This window comes from Boeremia exigua (assembly GCF_020726555.1).
Source record: "Boeremia exigua strain MPI-SDFR-AT-0100 chromosome Unknown C7974scaffold_13, whole genome shotgun sequence".
Taxonomy (NCBI): domain Eukaryota; kingdom Fungi; phylum Ascomycota; class Dothideomycetes; order Pleosporales; family Didymellaceae; genus Boeremia; species Boeremia exigua.
Genome location: NW_025763530.1, coordinates 1,386,421 through 1,400,022, shown reverse-complemented (window position 1 = coordinate 1,400,022; position 13,602 = coordinate 1,386,421). Strand labels below are relative to the sequence as shown.

At 52.3% G+C, this 13,602-nt stretch overlaps 6 protein-coding genes across 6 annotated transcripts; 3 read left to right on the top strand and 3 right to left on the bottom strand.

Annotated features, from left to right (window-relative positions):
• The first annotated feature begins 131 nt into the window (after window positions 1-131).
• On the top strand, window positions 132-4,574 carry C7974DRAFT_404908 (ISWI chromatin-remodeling complex ATPase ISW2). Its single transcript, XM_046143001.1, has one exon. The coding sequence runs from the start codon at window positions 388-390 to the stop codon at window positions 4,231-4,233; it is 3,846 nt and encodes a 1,281-aa protein (XP_045992421.1). The 5' UTR covers window positions 132-387; the 3' UTR covers window positions 4,234-4,574.
• A 58-nt stretch (window positions 4,575-4,632) lies between these two features.
• On the top strand, window positions 4,633-6,986 carry C7974DRAFT_74395 (heterokaryon incompatibility protein-domain-containing protein). Its single transcript, XM_046147198.1, has 2 exons — window positions 4,633-5,249; window positions 5,304-6,986. Exons 1-2 carry the CDS (start codon window positions 4,766-4,768, stop codon window positions 6,941-6,943), a joined length of 2,124 nt encoding a protein of 707 aa, XP_045992420.1. The 5' UTR covers window positions 4,633-4,765; the 3' UTR covers window positions 6,944-6,986.
• C7974DRAFT_74396 (PEP phosphonomutase-like protein) lies at window positions 6,987-8,168 on the bottom strand. Its single transcript, XM_046147199.1, has one exon. The coding sequence runs from the start codon at window positions 7,827-7,829 to the stop codon at window positions 7,029-7,031; it is 801 nt and encodes a 266-aa protein (XP_045992419.1). The 5' UTR covers window positions 7,830-8,168; the 3' UTR covers window positions 6,987-7,028.
• Window positions 7,935-9,499, bottom strand: C7974DRAFT_418051 (uncharacterized protein; the record flags this gene model as incomplete). Its single annotated transcript, XM_046144127.1, has 2 exons — window positions 7,935-8,015; window positions 8,585-9,499. The coding sequence occupies 2 exons, from the start codon at window positions 9,497-9,499 to the stop codon at window positions 7,935-7,937; spliced, it is 996 nt and encodes a 331-aa protein (XP_045992418.1).
• Window positions 9,500-9,995: 496 nt separating this feature from the next.
• Window positions 9,996-10,199, bottom strand: C7974DRAFT_277440 (uncharacterized protein; the record flags this gene model as incomplete). The annotated part of the gene is made up of 1 exon (XM_046137573.1): window positions 9,996-10,199. A coding segment is annotated over one exon (204 nt), but the record flags the coding sequence as incomplete, so codon positions are not given.
• A 2,254-nt stretch (window positions 10,200-12,453) lies between these two features.
• C7974DRAFT_476087 (uncharacterized protein) lies at window positions 12,454-13,234 on the top strand (the record flags this gene model as incomplete). Its single annotated transcript, XM_046146660.1, has 2 exons — window positions 12,454-12,849; window positions 12,910-13,234. The coding sequence occupies exons 1-2, from the start codon at window positions 12,680-12,682 to the stop codon at window positions 13,232-13,234; spliced, it is 495 nt and encodes a 164-aa protein (XP_045992416.1). The 5' UTR covers window positions 12,454-12,679.
• Between the last annotated feature and the right edge of the window lie 368 nt (window positions 13,235-13,602).

The window sequence follows — 13,602 nt, the reverse complement described above, 5'->3', positions numbered from 1 at the left end:
GGGCGCAGTCTGCTTGCGCAGTGATTGACGATTGTTGGTCGCGCCTTCCCTCGGCGTTAACTAAACCTAATCTCCGCTAGCCTTGTGCCAAAACGCGACATTTGGCAGGCGTGTCTATCATGCCTCGCCCGCCGCAAGCATAGTGAGACTACACGATTGTTCTCACTTCACCATTACCGTTTTCACCGGCGCTTCAACGTTGGTGCATGCCGAATAGCGACTGCGCACTGGACGAGCTTCACCATCACCGTCCTCAGTCTCGCAGGCTGTACCGTTATTAACTATGCTGCCCCGATAACGCTACCGAGAACTCGCTGTCACTTTCACTCGATCCTCACAATACCCCTCACGCGAAAAAGTGGCGCCTAGGCTGCAGCAAACGGCACCATGGCAGAGCGTTCACGCCGATCACTCGGCAATCCCTTGCCCTCAACACCACAGCGCCGCGGCGGCCACCTTCAGGACCTTCTCATGCGTTTCGGTTCCCAGAATTCAGCCGAGTCTGCAACGAAGTCCCGAAGAGTCTCTGCTCTGGCCACGCCAAAGCAAGAAGCGCCAGTTGCTCTGAGCAACGTCGACGGCAAACGAGTACTGCGACAGCAACCGACGCCAAACTACGCGCCTGCGAGCCCCTTCACTGACTCGCCCAAGCTCCCCAAAGAGTCCGTCGACAAGAAGGCCCCTTCGCGCAGAAGTGCACTCAAGATCGCCAGTCCACCCAGCACCGAGACCATCTCCCCCGACTCTCACAACAGCGAGGACGAGCTTGCACCACGTTCCATCCGCGCACGCGGCTACAAGAAGCACCTACGAAGCAACGAGCGATACAGTGACCTTAAAATGGAGACGAGAAGGACGCCGAGGGGTAATGACGGGTCACCCCGGCGGAGTGGACGTCATACACGCGTCTTAGAGTCCGACACAATCGAGGTGCGGAAGGAAGCAACCCCGACCAAGCGAAAGCCAGTCCGGACGCCAAAAATCGATACAGCACGGGCTCGCCTCCGAGATGAGATCGCGCGAGTCTCCAAGGCCAAAGCTAACAACTTCCTTGTTGCGAATAAGGATTATTTCCTCCCACTTCTGCCATCAAGCAATCAAGTATCTAAGCTTGTCGCAAACCACAAGACCGCGCCCATTGTTGAGTACGAAGAGCTTCGAGAGCAGCCAAAGGGTGTTACTGCGACGATGAAACCCTACCAGCTCTCTGGTCTTTCGTTCTTGGTACATTTATACAACAACGGCTTTTCAGGTATCTTGGGTGACGAAATGGGCCTGGGCAAGACGCTACAGACATTGTCTTTATTCCAATATCTAGAAGAACTGGATCGAAAGAGCGGCACCAACTCAGAAGAGCTTCGCCCGTACCTCGTCATCTGTCCGCTCAGTGTTGTGAACTCCTGGGTCACAGAGGCGCAGAAGTGGGTTCCAGAGCTGAAGGTTCTTCGCATCCACGGCACCAAGAACGAGCGTGATCGTCTCAAGAGGGTCGCACTCGGCATGGAAGACATGCAGGGCAATGAGACAGAGCAACTCAAAGATCGCAAGGCCTCCCGCAAGGCCGGTGTCAAAGTCTCAACATATGAAGATTCAGAGTCTTCATACAAGATCATCGTCACAACATATGACACGTTTCAAGCAGACACAGCCTGGTTCAAGCACTCGTTCCTCTGGCGGTACGTCATCCTTGATGAAGGACATAAGATCAAGAGCAGTGTGACGAGCATCTCTATGGCACTCAAGAACATCAGCTCAGAGTATCGCATGATCCTCACAGGCACGCCTGTTCAGAACAATCTGGTCGAAATGTGGGCTCTCTTGGCCTGGCTGTATCCCGAAGTGTTCGTCGAGAACACCCAACAACTCTTCAAAGATTCCTTTGACTTGACCCGAGGCAAAGTCAACAAGCAAACTATGGACGATGCTCGACGACTACTTGAACTGATCATGCTGCGTCGCATGAAGGACAGTCCAAACGTCAACCTCGGTTTGCCGCCAAAGGAAGAGATCCTCCTTTACGTTCCCTTGACGCCTATGCAGAGGTTCTGGTATACTCGCCTTTTGACCCGCGTTGACGAAGGCATGCTCGAAGATCTGTTTGCCAACGGAAAGGAGAAGGAAAAGGCTGCCATCGATCAAGATAAGAAGGAAGATGCCTTGCTGAACACCGTGCAGCAACTTGAGCAACATCCTGGCTCTATCGCCAGTCAGGATGGATGGGAGGAAACAGCGCAGATCATGCGTGAGGCTTTCGAGAAAGAACAGGAGCACAGCGCGGTGACCAATAAGTGGGCATGGCAAAAGCTGATGAACTTGGTCATGCAATTACGCAAGTGCTGTTCGCATCCCTACCTTCTTCCTGATGTAGCTCCAAACCCATATTACCTGGGCGAGCATGTCATTCGCGCATCGGGGAAATTTATCCTACTTGAAAAGTTGCTCAAGCACACCATTTTCGAGCAAGGCAAGAAGGTCCTCATCTTCTCGGGCTTCACTCACACCCTTGATTGCTGCGAAGACGTTCTCTCTCTCATCAGCAACCATGGACAGAAGTTCAGGCATCTTCGTCTTGATGGCGGTACTGGTCGAGCTCGCCGCAACCTCGATATCCGGCTGTTCAATCAAGAAGGATCCGACTATAAGGTCATGCTTTTGTCTACCCGTGCAGGTGGTTTGGGCATAAATCTCACCAGTGCTCAAGACGTCATCTTCCTCGACGAAGATTGGAATCCTCAGATTACATTACAGGCAGAAGCGAGAGCTCATCGCATTGGTCAGACCAAGCCTGTGACAATCTACAAGCTTTGCACACAGGGTACTGTTGAAGAACAGATGATGGGTCGCATCCGGAAGAAGCTCTATCTCTCAGCAAAGATCACCGAATCCATGCACAACATTCACGATGATCAAACACCATCCAAAGCCAGGACCTCAGTCACAGACGATATGCCGCAGATGGATTCGACGCAGCTGAAGACTCTCATCCGCCGAGGAGCTCAAACTCTATCGCATCCAGAGATTGACGTCACTGAGATGCTCTCGTGGGATCTCTCGACCATGTTAGAGAAGTGCCGGGACAAGCGTGCTGATACGATCACTGCATCTGGAGCACAAGACTCTGAAGTTGACGAGGAAAAGTGGCTTTCGGTGATGGAGCGTGTTGAATGCGCAGTATTTGACGGCAAGCGGTTTCAGCGGAAGAACGACAAAGGCAAAGCAACTGCCGCCAATATCCTTCCTGCTGAGGTCACACGCGAGGATCGTCGTCGCGGTAAGAACACGACAGTCATGGTCGACGGCTTTGCCATCAGCAAAGAATCCATGAACTGCGGTGATTGGGAAGCTGTCCCAACATTCGCAGGTAAAGATCCACGGCTTGCCGATCCGGTCCGGGAGAAGAAGCGTGAGGTTGCGCACGAAGGCCATTGCCTTGCCTGCTTCAACGGTGATGAGACAGGGCACATGGTCGAGTGCAAATCTTGCCCTCGTGCTTACCATTATGACTGCTTGGCTACTGAATACCAGTCAAAAGTCAAGGGATTCAGCGGTTTCTATTGCTCACAACACACCTGCGCCGACTGCGGAAAGAACACAACAGATGCTGGAGGCTTGATTTTCAGATGCAGATGGTGTCCACAGGGCTTCTGCGAAGATTGTCTGGATTGGGACAAGGCCGTGCTCATCGGTGAAAACCTGCCTGAGTTCGAAATCGTTGGCGAACCCTCCCCGAGTGGCGGCTTCTATGTTGAATGCCCTGAATGTGTCGAGGCCTGTGAAAACAGCAAGGTACAGCGGGAGTGGACGGACAACACGCAGCGAGAGTACCAGGAGCAACACGATGCGTGGCTGAAAGAGCGCAAGGAGGCCGAAGAGCAACTCGAGCAGCAGGCTGCTGCTACGATTAACAACAACAGCACCCTCCAGAACAACAAGCAGCTCCCAGTCATTGAGCCGCCCCAGCGTCGCGAAGAACACACCATTGTTATCGACGATGACTCTGACGTTGCTTCTCCACCTGCGCTCACCGAGACCTCGCTCACAGTAGTCGGTGACTCTCGCGTTAGCACACCCAAATTCTTGGAACCCCAGCAGCAGAAGCAGAAGACAGCGAAGCGAAACGCCTCGGGCGATGGCTTTGGCGAAACCCCGAAGCAAAAGAGAGCCCGCCTTGAGGCGCAGGCATGGCTGATTGATGACGATCCACTGATGAACAGTATGGGCAGCACCTTGTAGGCATAGTTGCCTACTCTTTGATCGAAGAAAGTCTTGGTCAACTGGCGTTTTGTTTTGGTGTTGGGCACACGGATGGATATACCCTCATGCGACTTGTCGTTGGCATGAACACGGCGTCGCAGCTACGGATTTTGAGATGAGCGTTTTGCACGCCTCTACTTTTCGGAGGTTGTGCGAGCTTAGCGTAGTAAAGCAATGAATCGTGTCTACTCGGCTTTGCATTTTGAATGTTCCCTGGGGATGATCTGCCTTGAAGTGACTGCGCCTTCCCGAGCGAGGCTGAGGCAGATGAGGCGGGCTGGCCTTGGCGTCATCCTTGTACCTGCCTCGCCTAACCCGACTGTGTGTTCAACTGCGTCCCCTCGTCTCCTGCTTTACTTCCTTACCTTCCCCTCAGCTCTTTTCTATGCGATTATATAGACGGATATACGTTCTGAACATTCTTTCTGTCGCTTGCTTTCCGTCGCCAGAATCTCGTTGCACATACCTCAGCGTTGTCAGTCTCTAGTCCTGTCCCAGCAAGATCTCAATCATGCTTCGGTACCTGCAAAAAACGGTCCAGGTCAGACGCAGTAGCTCAAGACAAATCTCTCGCAGAATGGATCTTGATTTAGTGACTAACCAGACGTTTGTTGCCAAGACGACCAGCTGGTGCGCTGGCTCAGCATCTTCTACCTCACATGAGACCGTCAAGATATTTTCGGAGGAACATCCTTACCCTGGAAGAGAACCGCGAATGAGGACATCGCCGCAGTGTGATATCTGTATGGACTTAGACCTCGCAGACTTTTCACTATTGATACGTTTCCACAAATTAGCAGAATTTTTGGGATCTGGATGTCCCGCGTGTAAGATACTATACACAGCCCTAAAACCTTGGGAAGAGGTCTTGAATAACATTCGTGGCACTCACTTCTGGTTGATGAGAAATGAGATGGGATTGTACATAGAACACAGCGAAGATTCTCGTCATTTTCGAAATCGACACATAGAGCTAGTTCTACAATGTGTGAAGGGTAGGTCAACATCTACGTCATCATCATTAGAGCGTCCTGATACTGAGCTTGTAGGATTTCCAAGCCCGTGGCCATATATACCCGAGCGACCCATGACTCGCGGAATCAACAGTCTCGATATCGCCACGCAGACGATCTCTAGATGGATGAAAGTCTGCAAATCGTCGCATGCTTGCAGTCACGCCATGACTTCTGCACTACTACCTAAACGAGTCTTAGAGATCCAGGGTCCGGATACAGTACGTCTTCACTTATCTACAGCAAACGAGATGGGGGCATACTCCTGCCTCAGCCATCGATGGGGTGGCGTAGTGCCACTACGATTGACCTCCTCAACCATTGAAAGATTCCAGACAGGAATTCCATGGCATGATATGCCTGCCACCTTTCAGCAGGCCATTCAATTAAATCTGAGACTTGCTATCCGATACTTGTGGATCGACAGCTTGTGCATCCTGCAGGATGACCTTCAAGACTGGACGGAAGAAGGTAGCAAAATGGCGACGATATATTCAGGTGCAACCCTAACGATAGCTGCAACGGCTTCCTTGGACAGTACATGTGGCTTGTTTCGCTCATTCGACTCGACTGGGGGTGAACACGATGAAAGATCTCCGATTATACACGGTATTCACGACCAAACTGGTATGCCCTTCAAGATTCGCGTGAAGCCGGGAAGAGAGTTTGCTGCTGCAACTGATAGGTCCTTACCGCTGCAGAGACGTGCTTGGTTCTTCCAGGAGTGGGTTCTATCGCCGAGGATCGTGCACTTCACCGACTCCATGCTCTACTGGGAATGCTCTGAGATGCAAGAAGTGGAGGATGGATCCCTCATGACCGAAAAAGAAGACTTCGCGAGATGTAAGAAAAACGTCCTCAAGTCTTGGACTCAACCTGTGCCTGTCCAATTAAGCTCTTTGAGCAGGGGACACATACAAACCTTGGCTTGGCATGGAATTGCTCGCACCTACTCTTGCTTGGATCTTACATATCCCACGGACGTATTTCCTGCCTTACAAGGTGTAACTACGCGTATGGCAGCCGAGCGTGAATGTACCTTTTATGCGGGTTTGTGGGAAGACAGCCTGGTGATAGATCTATTATGGCGTCTAGCAGAACCCAGTCGCCAGATAGTTGAACATCGCGCGCCATCTTGGTCGTGGGTATCCCAGGCTGGAGAAGTCATATGGCAGACTTGGCGATGGCTTTTGCCGTCGACAGACTTCCAGACGTTTCTCATCCCAGAAGTCTCTATTATCTCTGTATCTGTGGAGACCGCCGACGGAAACCCTTTTGGACAAGTCTCAGGGGGGATTTTGGTTCTCAGAGGACTATGTTTACCCGCCATGTTTGGGCCACAAAGGGACCATTACGGTCGCCTCATTTTCAGGGTTAAGATTGACAACCTCAACGAACACGAAGACTTGCTATCGACAGATGAGACCATGAGTACATGGCATATCGATACTGAGTATAAGCCCGAGCCCGACGCTGATATTTTGGTCATGTTGATTGGATTGTGGCCTACTCAGGTTTATGGAAGAGTCTATCACGAAAGCTGGTTCTTAGTATTTGAACGTGTGAGCAATGTGGACGACATGTATAGGAGCATAGGTCTGTTCTGGACAGAGAGGCTTGTGTTTCGAGCACGCTTCCTGCGCGAAGCAATCGAGCAAGAGCTCACCATCATCTGAATTCTCATGGATCCATACAATCTCTTTTTAGTCCCTGTTCTAAAGCCGTAGTCTATGCTACTCCACATCAGAAGCATGTCGTGGATCACACCGGACTTACGGCTTCTTCATCCAGGATTCTTTGCGCCTCGCCCGCAATCTGCTCAGCGCTCCATCGCATCAGTGCCGGCCCAATACTAATCCTTGCGACCCCCAACTCTCCGATCTGTTTCACGCTCAATCCCCCACTTCTCCCTCTAATCAAAGTAACATTCAACCGCCCTCCAAACGCCTCTACCGCCCGCGCAATCTCCTCCCTCCCCCAGCTACGCCCACTCGATCCAACCCAGAGGAATACATTGGACGCACCAGCCAGCAAATACGATTTGCCGCGCTGCACCGCATCCTCCAGCCCTTCCCCCGCGAACAGCGCATCTGACCGCGCATTCACCACAAACTCCGGCACGCCCTCTTCCCGCGCAATCTCCACCGCCCTCCGAATCCGCGCACACTGCTCCTCAATCCCATACAGCCCGCCCACCTCGCGCCCCAAGTCCTCGATATTGATCCCTACGCCGCCAAGCCGGATCACGCCCCGCACCGCCTCGTCCAGCTGCGCGCCATACCCGTCCTGCAAGTCCACCGTCAGCGGAAGATCGTGCGCGGCTGCTACTTTGGCGATGGAGGCTGCGGCGCGCAGGTTGGTTGCCAGGTCGAGGTCGTCGTCGGGCAGGCCGGCTGCAGCGGCGACGGCGAAGGAGGCGGTCGCTATGGCGGTGGTGGACGGGAGGGCTGCGATGGCGCGCGCAGTTATCGCGTCCCAGACATTTGTCAGGACGAGGGGGTTGCCGGGGATGTGGAGGGCGCGGAAGCGTTTGGCGAGGTCGTTTTGGGTGGTTGGTGTCATATTTGATAGCGGTGTGGGTTCGTGGTGATTTGGGATTGTTGATTATATTGGTGCCTCTCCTCCTGTGAGATGAGTTCCAGCTATTTATCACATTGAACAGATGACTCAGGCGAACAGAAGTTCGTTTGTCAGAGCTCTTTCCTCGATGTCGAAGAAGGAAGTAGTTTGCGAGCCTCGGCTCTCGAACTGGCGAATCAGTATTGCACGCCGCCCTTACATGACATTACACGTCGGTTCCCTGCGGTTCAGCGATGCTTTGTTCCACAACGTCTCCGCAGTTCTTACATGAGCATGTGCGACATCGGATGTATCATAGCTAAGACAAGGTAGGATGTCGGGATGGGGTTGGTGGTGGCGGTGACGCTTTACCGTTGAAAGACTAGGTAGCGCTTTCAGGCCAACCTTTCCACCACATTACTTTATACGCAACCACGTACCACAATTGAACAATTAGATTCGCGCATGACAGTCAACATCACAACAATATCTCACGACATCTCAAGGTGATTCAGGGCTAGAGTGGCGGATCCCTTTAGATAGTTCAGCACGTGGCATGATGAAAACATCAGACAACATCTCTGTTTCCTACGATCGAGTATTGGGTATTCATTTTCAGTTCTAAGTATGCCGGAGTCCGTTTCACCCATACCTCGTATTTCAAATTCTGTTAAGTCGGTTTACAACCCCCTCCAACCTCCCCTCCTCAAGACCGCACCAGCAACCCTCCGCACCACCCTATCCATACCCTGCCTTACCGCTTCTCGAAGACGTGGGATCACAATACAGCGATCTCCCTTCTCTTCCGTCAGGGTATCGGGACTTGGTTTCTCGCGCGTCTCCTCGCGTGGTGAGGGGTCGCGTGACTCCTCCTCGTTCTCGTTCTCGATGTAGTTCTCGTAGTCCACAACCTCAGGCCCATACCCATCAACACCTATACCAGGAGGATACACCGCCCCATAGCTGGTCCCAGTCTCCACGTCGACAGTCAACAAACACTCCCTTGCCTCTCGCTCCACAACCCCCTCATGCACCGCACCCTCATCTTCCTCTAGCACCGCTCCCAGCGTCCGCGGGCGGTACATCCGATACTCCTCCTGCAGCTGCTGGACGCGCGCAGCCCGGGCGGCCCACTCGCGGCCCACCGCTGCCCATTCGCCGTCTTCTTCCGCTACTGGCTCGGAGCCCGCGGGCGGCGGAGACGGAACTACGGACGACAATGGTGGGGACGGAAGCGAGTGATGTACCGAAGACGCAGGCGACTCTAGCTGCGACCGCGACAGTAACAGTGGAGATATGCACGAAGGAGTTGCAGTCTGCATCTGCGTCTGCTCTCCCCCATTTCGCTCGTCCGCCGTCTCCGCCTCAGTCTCCTCAGTCTCCATGATCTCCGACACCAGGTCCCGCGAAAAGCGCCACCGCACCTCTGGCGCACATACCAGCACCGGCGTGCGGCGTTTGCGCAGCGTCTCCAGTGCGCCCACGTCGTCGAGGGGTTTTGCGCGGGAGAGGTTGGTCACTACATCTCTGTTCATGATGATATCTCTGGCGGTGGCGGTGGTGGAGGAGGGTATGTGGGACTTGGTGAGGGGCGAGTAGGTCGGTTTGCGTGTTTGTATGGGAAGGGGGTCGGGAAGACGGGTGTGTGTCCGCGGGTTGGTGAGGTGGGACATGGTGTGTGGAGGTGGTAGCTGGCTGATATGACTTTGTTTGTTGCTAGTATCGTTTTGTGAGATAGGAGAAGTGGACAGAAGCGATCGAGTCTTGTGTTGTTGGCAAGTAGGTAGCGTCTTTTCGTGTTGGCTGCGAGGGCAGGTAATATTCTGTTACGGCTCCTCACTCACGTGGCAGATTGTGCGGACCACTCTTGATTTTGGACCCTGCTGCAGGCTATCTGTGGAACGCCTGCATAGACCTCCGTGTGTTGGCTGGAAGGCTACCGTTGTATGTTTTTGGACCAGTCTCAGAGTGGCCCCCACATTTTGGCAACCACCAATACCTTCCAGTGAAATACGTCGGATATGGAGGGTCACAATATTGACTGCGTTGCCGCAGCAGTCATTACTTACTCCTACTCGCGGGAGTGATGCTTGTCCAACTCTTTAACCCAACGCCTTGCACGTTGATTGTCGACCCGCTCACCTGAGTACTGCTGAGCCGAGGATCTGTGTTTCGCGCCTTCCAATCTCGCCAACGCTCGCGCCATGATCTCTTCTCTGCTTCCAAATCTAATCCTGATGGGTAGGCAAGTATGGCCGAGATGTTTGCAGCAGACGCGGGTTCAGTCCGGTTCACGCGATTCGCGTTGTGCAAATACTGCGGAGGCTGGCTGGTTGGTTCTGAATCATAATACTGTGGAGGCTCTGCATGGTTTGTTGTGACAGAAGGGTTGGTGTGAACATCTGTCTGCTTCTTGCTGCTAATGGAAGGCGGCAGTTCTGGCTTGCTCATGATTGTAACTGGTCGAGTGAATCACGCGCAGTGAGTGCGGCTCATGCTAAAAGCTAAGTAGGTAGACGCCTCTTCGCCATGCATCGCCAAGCTCGATGGATTCTGCTGCAGTCTCCCAAGGCCACTCGTCGTTGGTTTCTGTTTGTGGTCTGGTGCCGGTTTTCCGACAGCAAACATGCATGACGTCATCGATCTCGTGATTTGCTCCTTCACGCCCGCTAATAATCAGTTTCACAGTTTCACATCGTTTTCTTCTTGGCAACTTGGAGCGGCCACCACATCTAGTCTTCTTCTTTGAACATCAGGAGCTATATTGAACACATTTTCGTAACATCTTCGCTGGTTCGTTGCTCCCCGAACGACACTGCGACATCGCTTACGCCGAGAAGTTGCTATCTAATAGGGAAAGTCAACAGCTTGGGAGCATTCGTAGAGGCAGAAACGCAAAGATCAAGATATGACAAGGGTTTGAAGCGGCTATAGCAAAAATGAGCAAAGACACAGCATAAACAAAGCATCTTGACCTTACGACAATGTTAATGCTCATAATCAGACCAATACACAGATCACTAATAATTGACCCTATTCAACCTTGTCGCTCGGCCGACCTGTGACGACTCTTAAACGTGCCGAGACAAGGTTCCGTGAGCGATAGCCAGTCCAGAGCTAGTCTGTGTGTCTTTATGATACTCGGAGGTGGGTGTTTTTAGTTTAGCAGAATCAAGCCAAAGAGACATCGTCCGGAAATCAGCGCTGTTGATCAACGACACGCAAGCGACGTAGGAGGTAATTCATCCGACTTATACTATTCGTATTCTGGCCAATCATGCACGTCCGGAGAAACAATCCTCAACTGTATTGCATAAACTGCGAAAACCTTGCAAAATCGGACTCGATTCCGGGAAGACGGGTGACACGCTGCAACCAACTTCATGGACCGCTTGAGCTATGATGTGCCATCTCCCCGCTGGACAGGAAGCCTGTGGTAAAAGCACCGGCAAAATCACTGCCTCGGCAACTTACACAGTATCAACACAAGCTCTAAAAAGGTCCTGGCGATTTCATCCTCACGAATTATTCCGTGCGTAATGAGACTCGTGAGTCAACTGCCAGACCTGACGGAAGTCACACCATGTCTATTGAAGGAGCGATTACCGACCAGATTACCTCGCTTCACGTGATCATCAAACTGATGGTAAACACACACTTGCTGCATTGGGAAAGAAACCAGAAGAGCGGCTCGGTGGTTGTGGAACACCCAGCGAGTCTAAACTTACAAACCCTGTCAGCGGGTACACAAGATATGGCCGTCTGTCGGTCCACATGAAAGTTACAATACAATACCCTAAACTGCTTGCGCACCGCACCGCGTACCGTCCCGTAGCGCTTAGGCCTACCGTAAGCCAACTACTGGTAGGATCTCCGGGCTTAGTGGGGCACCTGTTTCGTACAAACCAATGGGATCAAGCCGCCAGCAGTCCGCAGCCTACTGGGGCTGACTACGGCTAACGGCTCGGGTATCGCCGTTCCTGGATCGGTCAATCGTCCAACCAAAACTCTGCCAGCGAGACAATGCGAGTACCATGTGCTGGCATGGATTCCTCTGTTTACGAAGCACACAGCTCCACGGTCCACAGAAGGAACAATTTCTGGTCCTTGCGCTAAACAGTGAACAAGTCTCGATGTTCTAGGCTGTACAACGAATGGCAGCCAGCGAATGCTTGTTGGCGAACGGGCTGGGCAAAGGCCCGTGAACGCTGTCACGGAGCCCAGCTCGGTCTGCTCGCCATCAAGAATTTGCTCGTTGCCAATATTGAGTAAAAATGCTTGATTTTCACCGCTAGCTCACCTTATCGTTACCCGCACACTGATGTGGCGTTGATTTCTGATTTGCGGCATGGCTGCGCAGAAAAAGCGAGCAATGTAGCCAAGAACAGTTCATCGGCGCGGTCTCCACATTTACAGCGCCTTGGACGGCTTGGAAAGCTTGAAGAGCTTGTGTTTCTGGTGCTCTCCTATTCGTTCACTGCGGCGTCGAGTGGGACTCTATTCTTGTAGCCAACATTCTGACCCGTGGGATCTCAGATGTTACAGCCGCCACCATGCATGCTAGGTGGAGATACGGATATCTGTGTATCGAAGACATCCACTTATTCTTCCTGTAAGCAAGCCGCCACGACACATTTGGCAGGTCAACGATGGGTCCTGCCACTGCCGTCTAAACATGCTATCTGGCGAGAAGATTGGTCGCAGCCAGCAACGTAAATGCTATATAAACCTCTTTGACGGCTGTCACATTCTCTCCTCACAGTCAACAGAACATCTCATCCATCTTCTTCCTACTCAACAACAACAACTCAATCCGATCATCCCAATCACCATCAAAAACTCCATATCTCAAGATGAAGTCATTCTTCTCCCAGGCTTTCTTCTTCGCAGCCATTGCTGCTCTTGCATCAGCTGCCCCTCTCCAGGCCGGCAGTGCCATCGAGAGCCGAGCAGTCAAGGGCCCTGTCATCTTCCTCTCCAACTGCTTCAACTCCAAGGGTGGAGCATACGGGGAATTTGAATAGTAAGTGCCGAAGCGCCCCACATTCCTCGAAACAAACACTGACGAAAGTCTTCCCTATAGCTACGATGATGCCGCCAACAGCGTTCTGAACAAGAAGTCCTCGGCCCCTACCTTGACCAACGTCATCAACTCTGCCTCCGACGTCTCCTTCACCCAGGGTGGAACCTTCGTCACCGTCGGTCAAGCACAGGAATTCGATGCTATTTTCTCCATTGATGAGGACAAGTTCACTGGCCCCGGAGCAAAGGTCGGAAACGGAAAGAGCACATCCTACTTCTACGCTCAGGTCTGCTACGAGATGGCTTCTTCGACGGTCTACAGCCCCAGCGCATCGGTCAAGTGCTCCAGCCGCATCTACTGTGTTCCGGGACCGGCGGACAACTAGAACAATTACGACATACACATGATGATTCACGAGCAATTAACGGCCACGAACAGTTACGACAATCCTTAAGAATAATACAATAGAACGAATAGAATGAAAGCAGATCCACTACTAGAGTATATAAGTTGTGCATGTGCCTGTGTGCGATTTGGATCATGTATACTAACATACCTCAATTTGGAACAGATCTCGTAGTAGCCCGTCCAATGTCTGTACATCTGGCTACACGGTATTACCCTACATATTCATCTCCTGATATTGGAACGAGTCTTTGTCAGACTAGAACCACCTAATTCATGACCCTTCTCACTCGACAGGCGATTTAGGCACAAGAAACACCTTCAGCGAGTCTGACTTCAAGGTTTGTT

What these genes read in the sequence shown, in the direction of transcription:
- C7974DRAFT_404908 (XM_046143001.1), top strand. Translation starts at nt 388, where the DNA reads ATGGCAGAGCGTTCACGCCGATCACTCGGCAATCCCTTGCCCTCAACA.
- C7974DRAFT_74395 (XM_046147198.1), top strand. Translation starts at nt 4,766, where the DNA reads ATGCTTCGGTACCTGCAAAAAACGGTCCAGGTCAGACGCAGTAGCTCA. An exon ending in AGTTCTACAATGTGTGAAGG is followed by an intron (nt 5,250 to 5,303) that starts GTAGGTCAACAT and finishes CTGAGCTTGTAG; the next exon opens with GATTTCCAAGCCCGTGGCCA.
- C7974DRAFT_74396 (XM_046147199.1), bottom strand. Translation starts at nt 7,829, where the DNA reads ATGACACCAACCACCCAAAACGACCTCGCCAAACGCTTCCGCGCCCTC.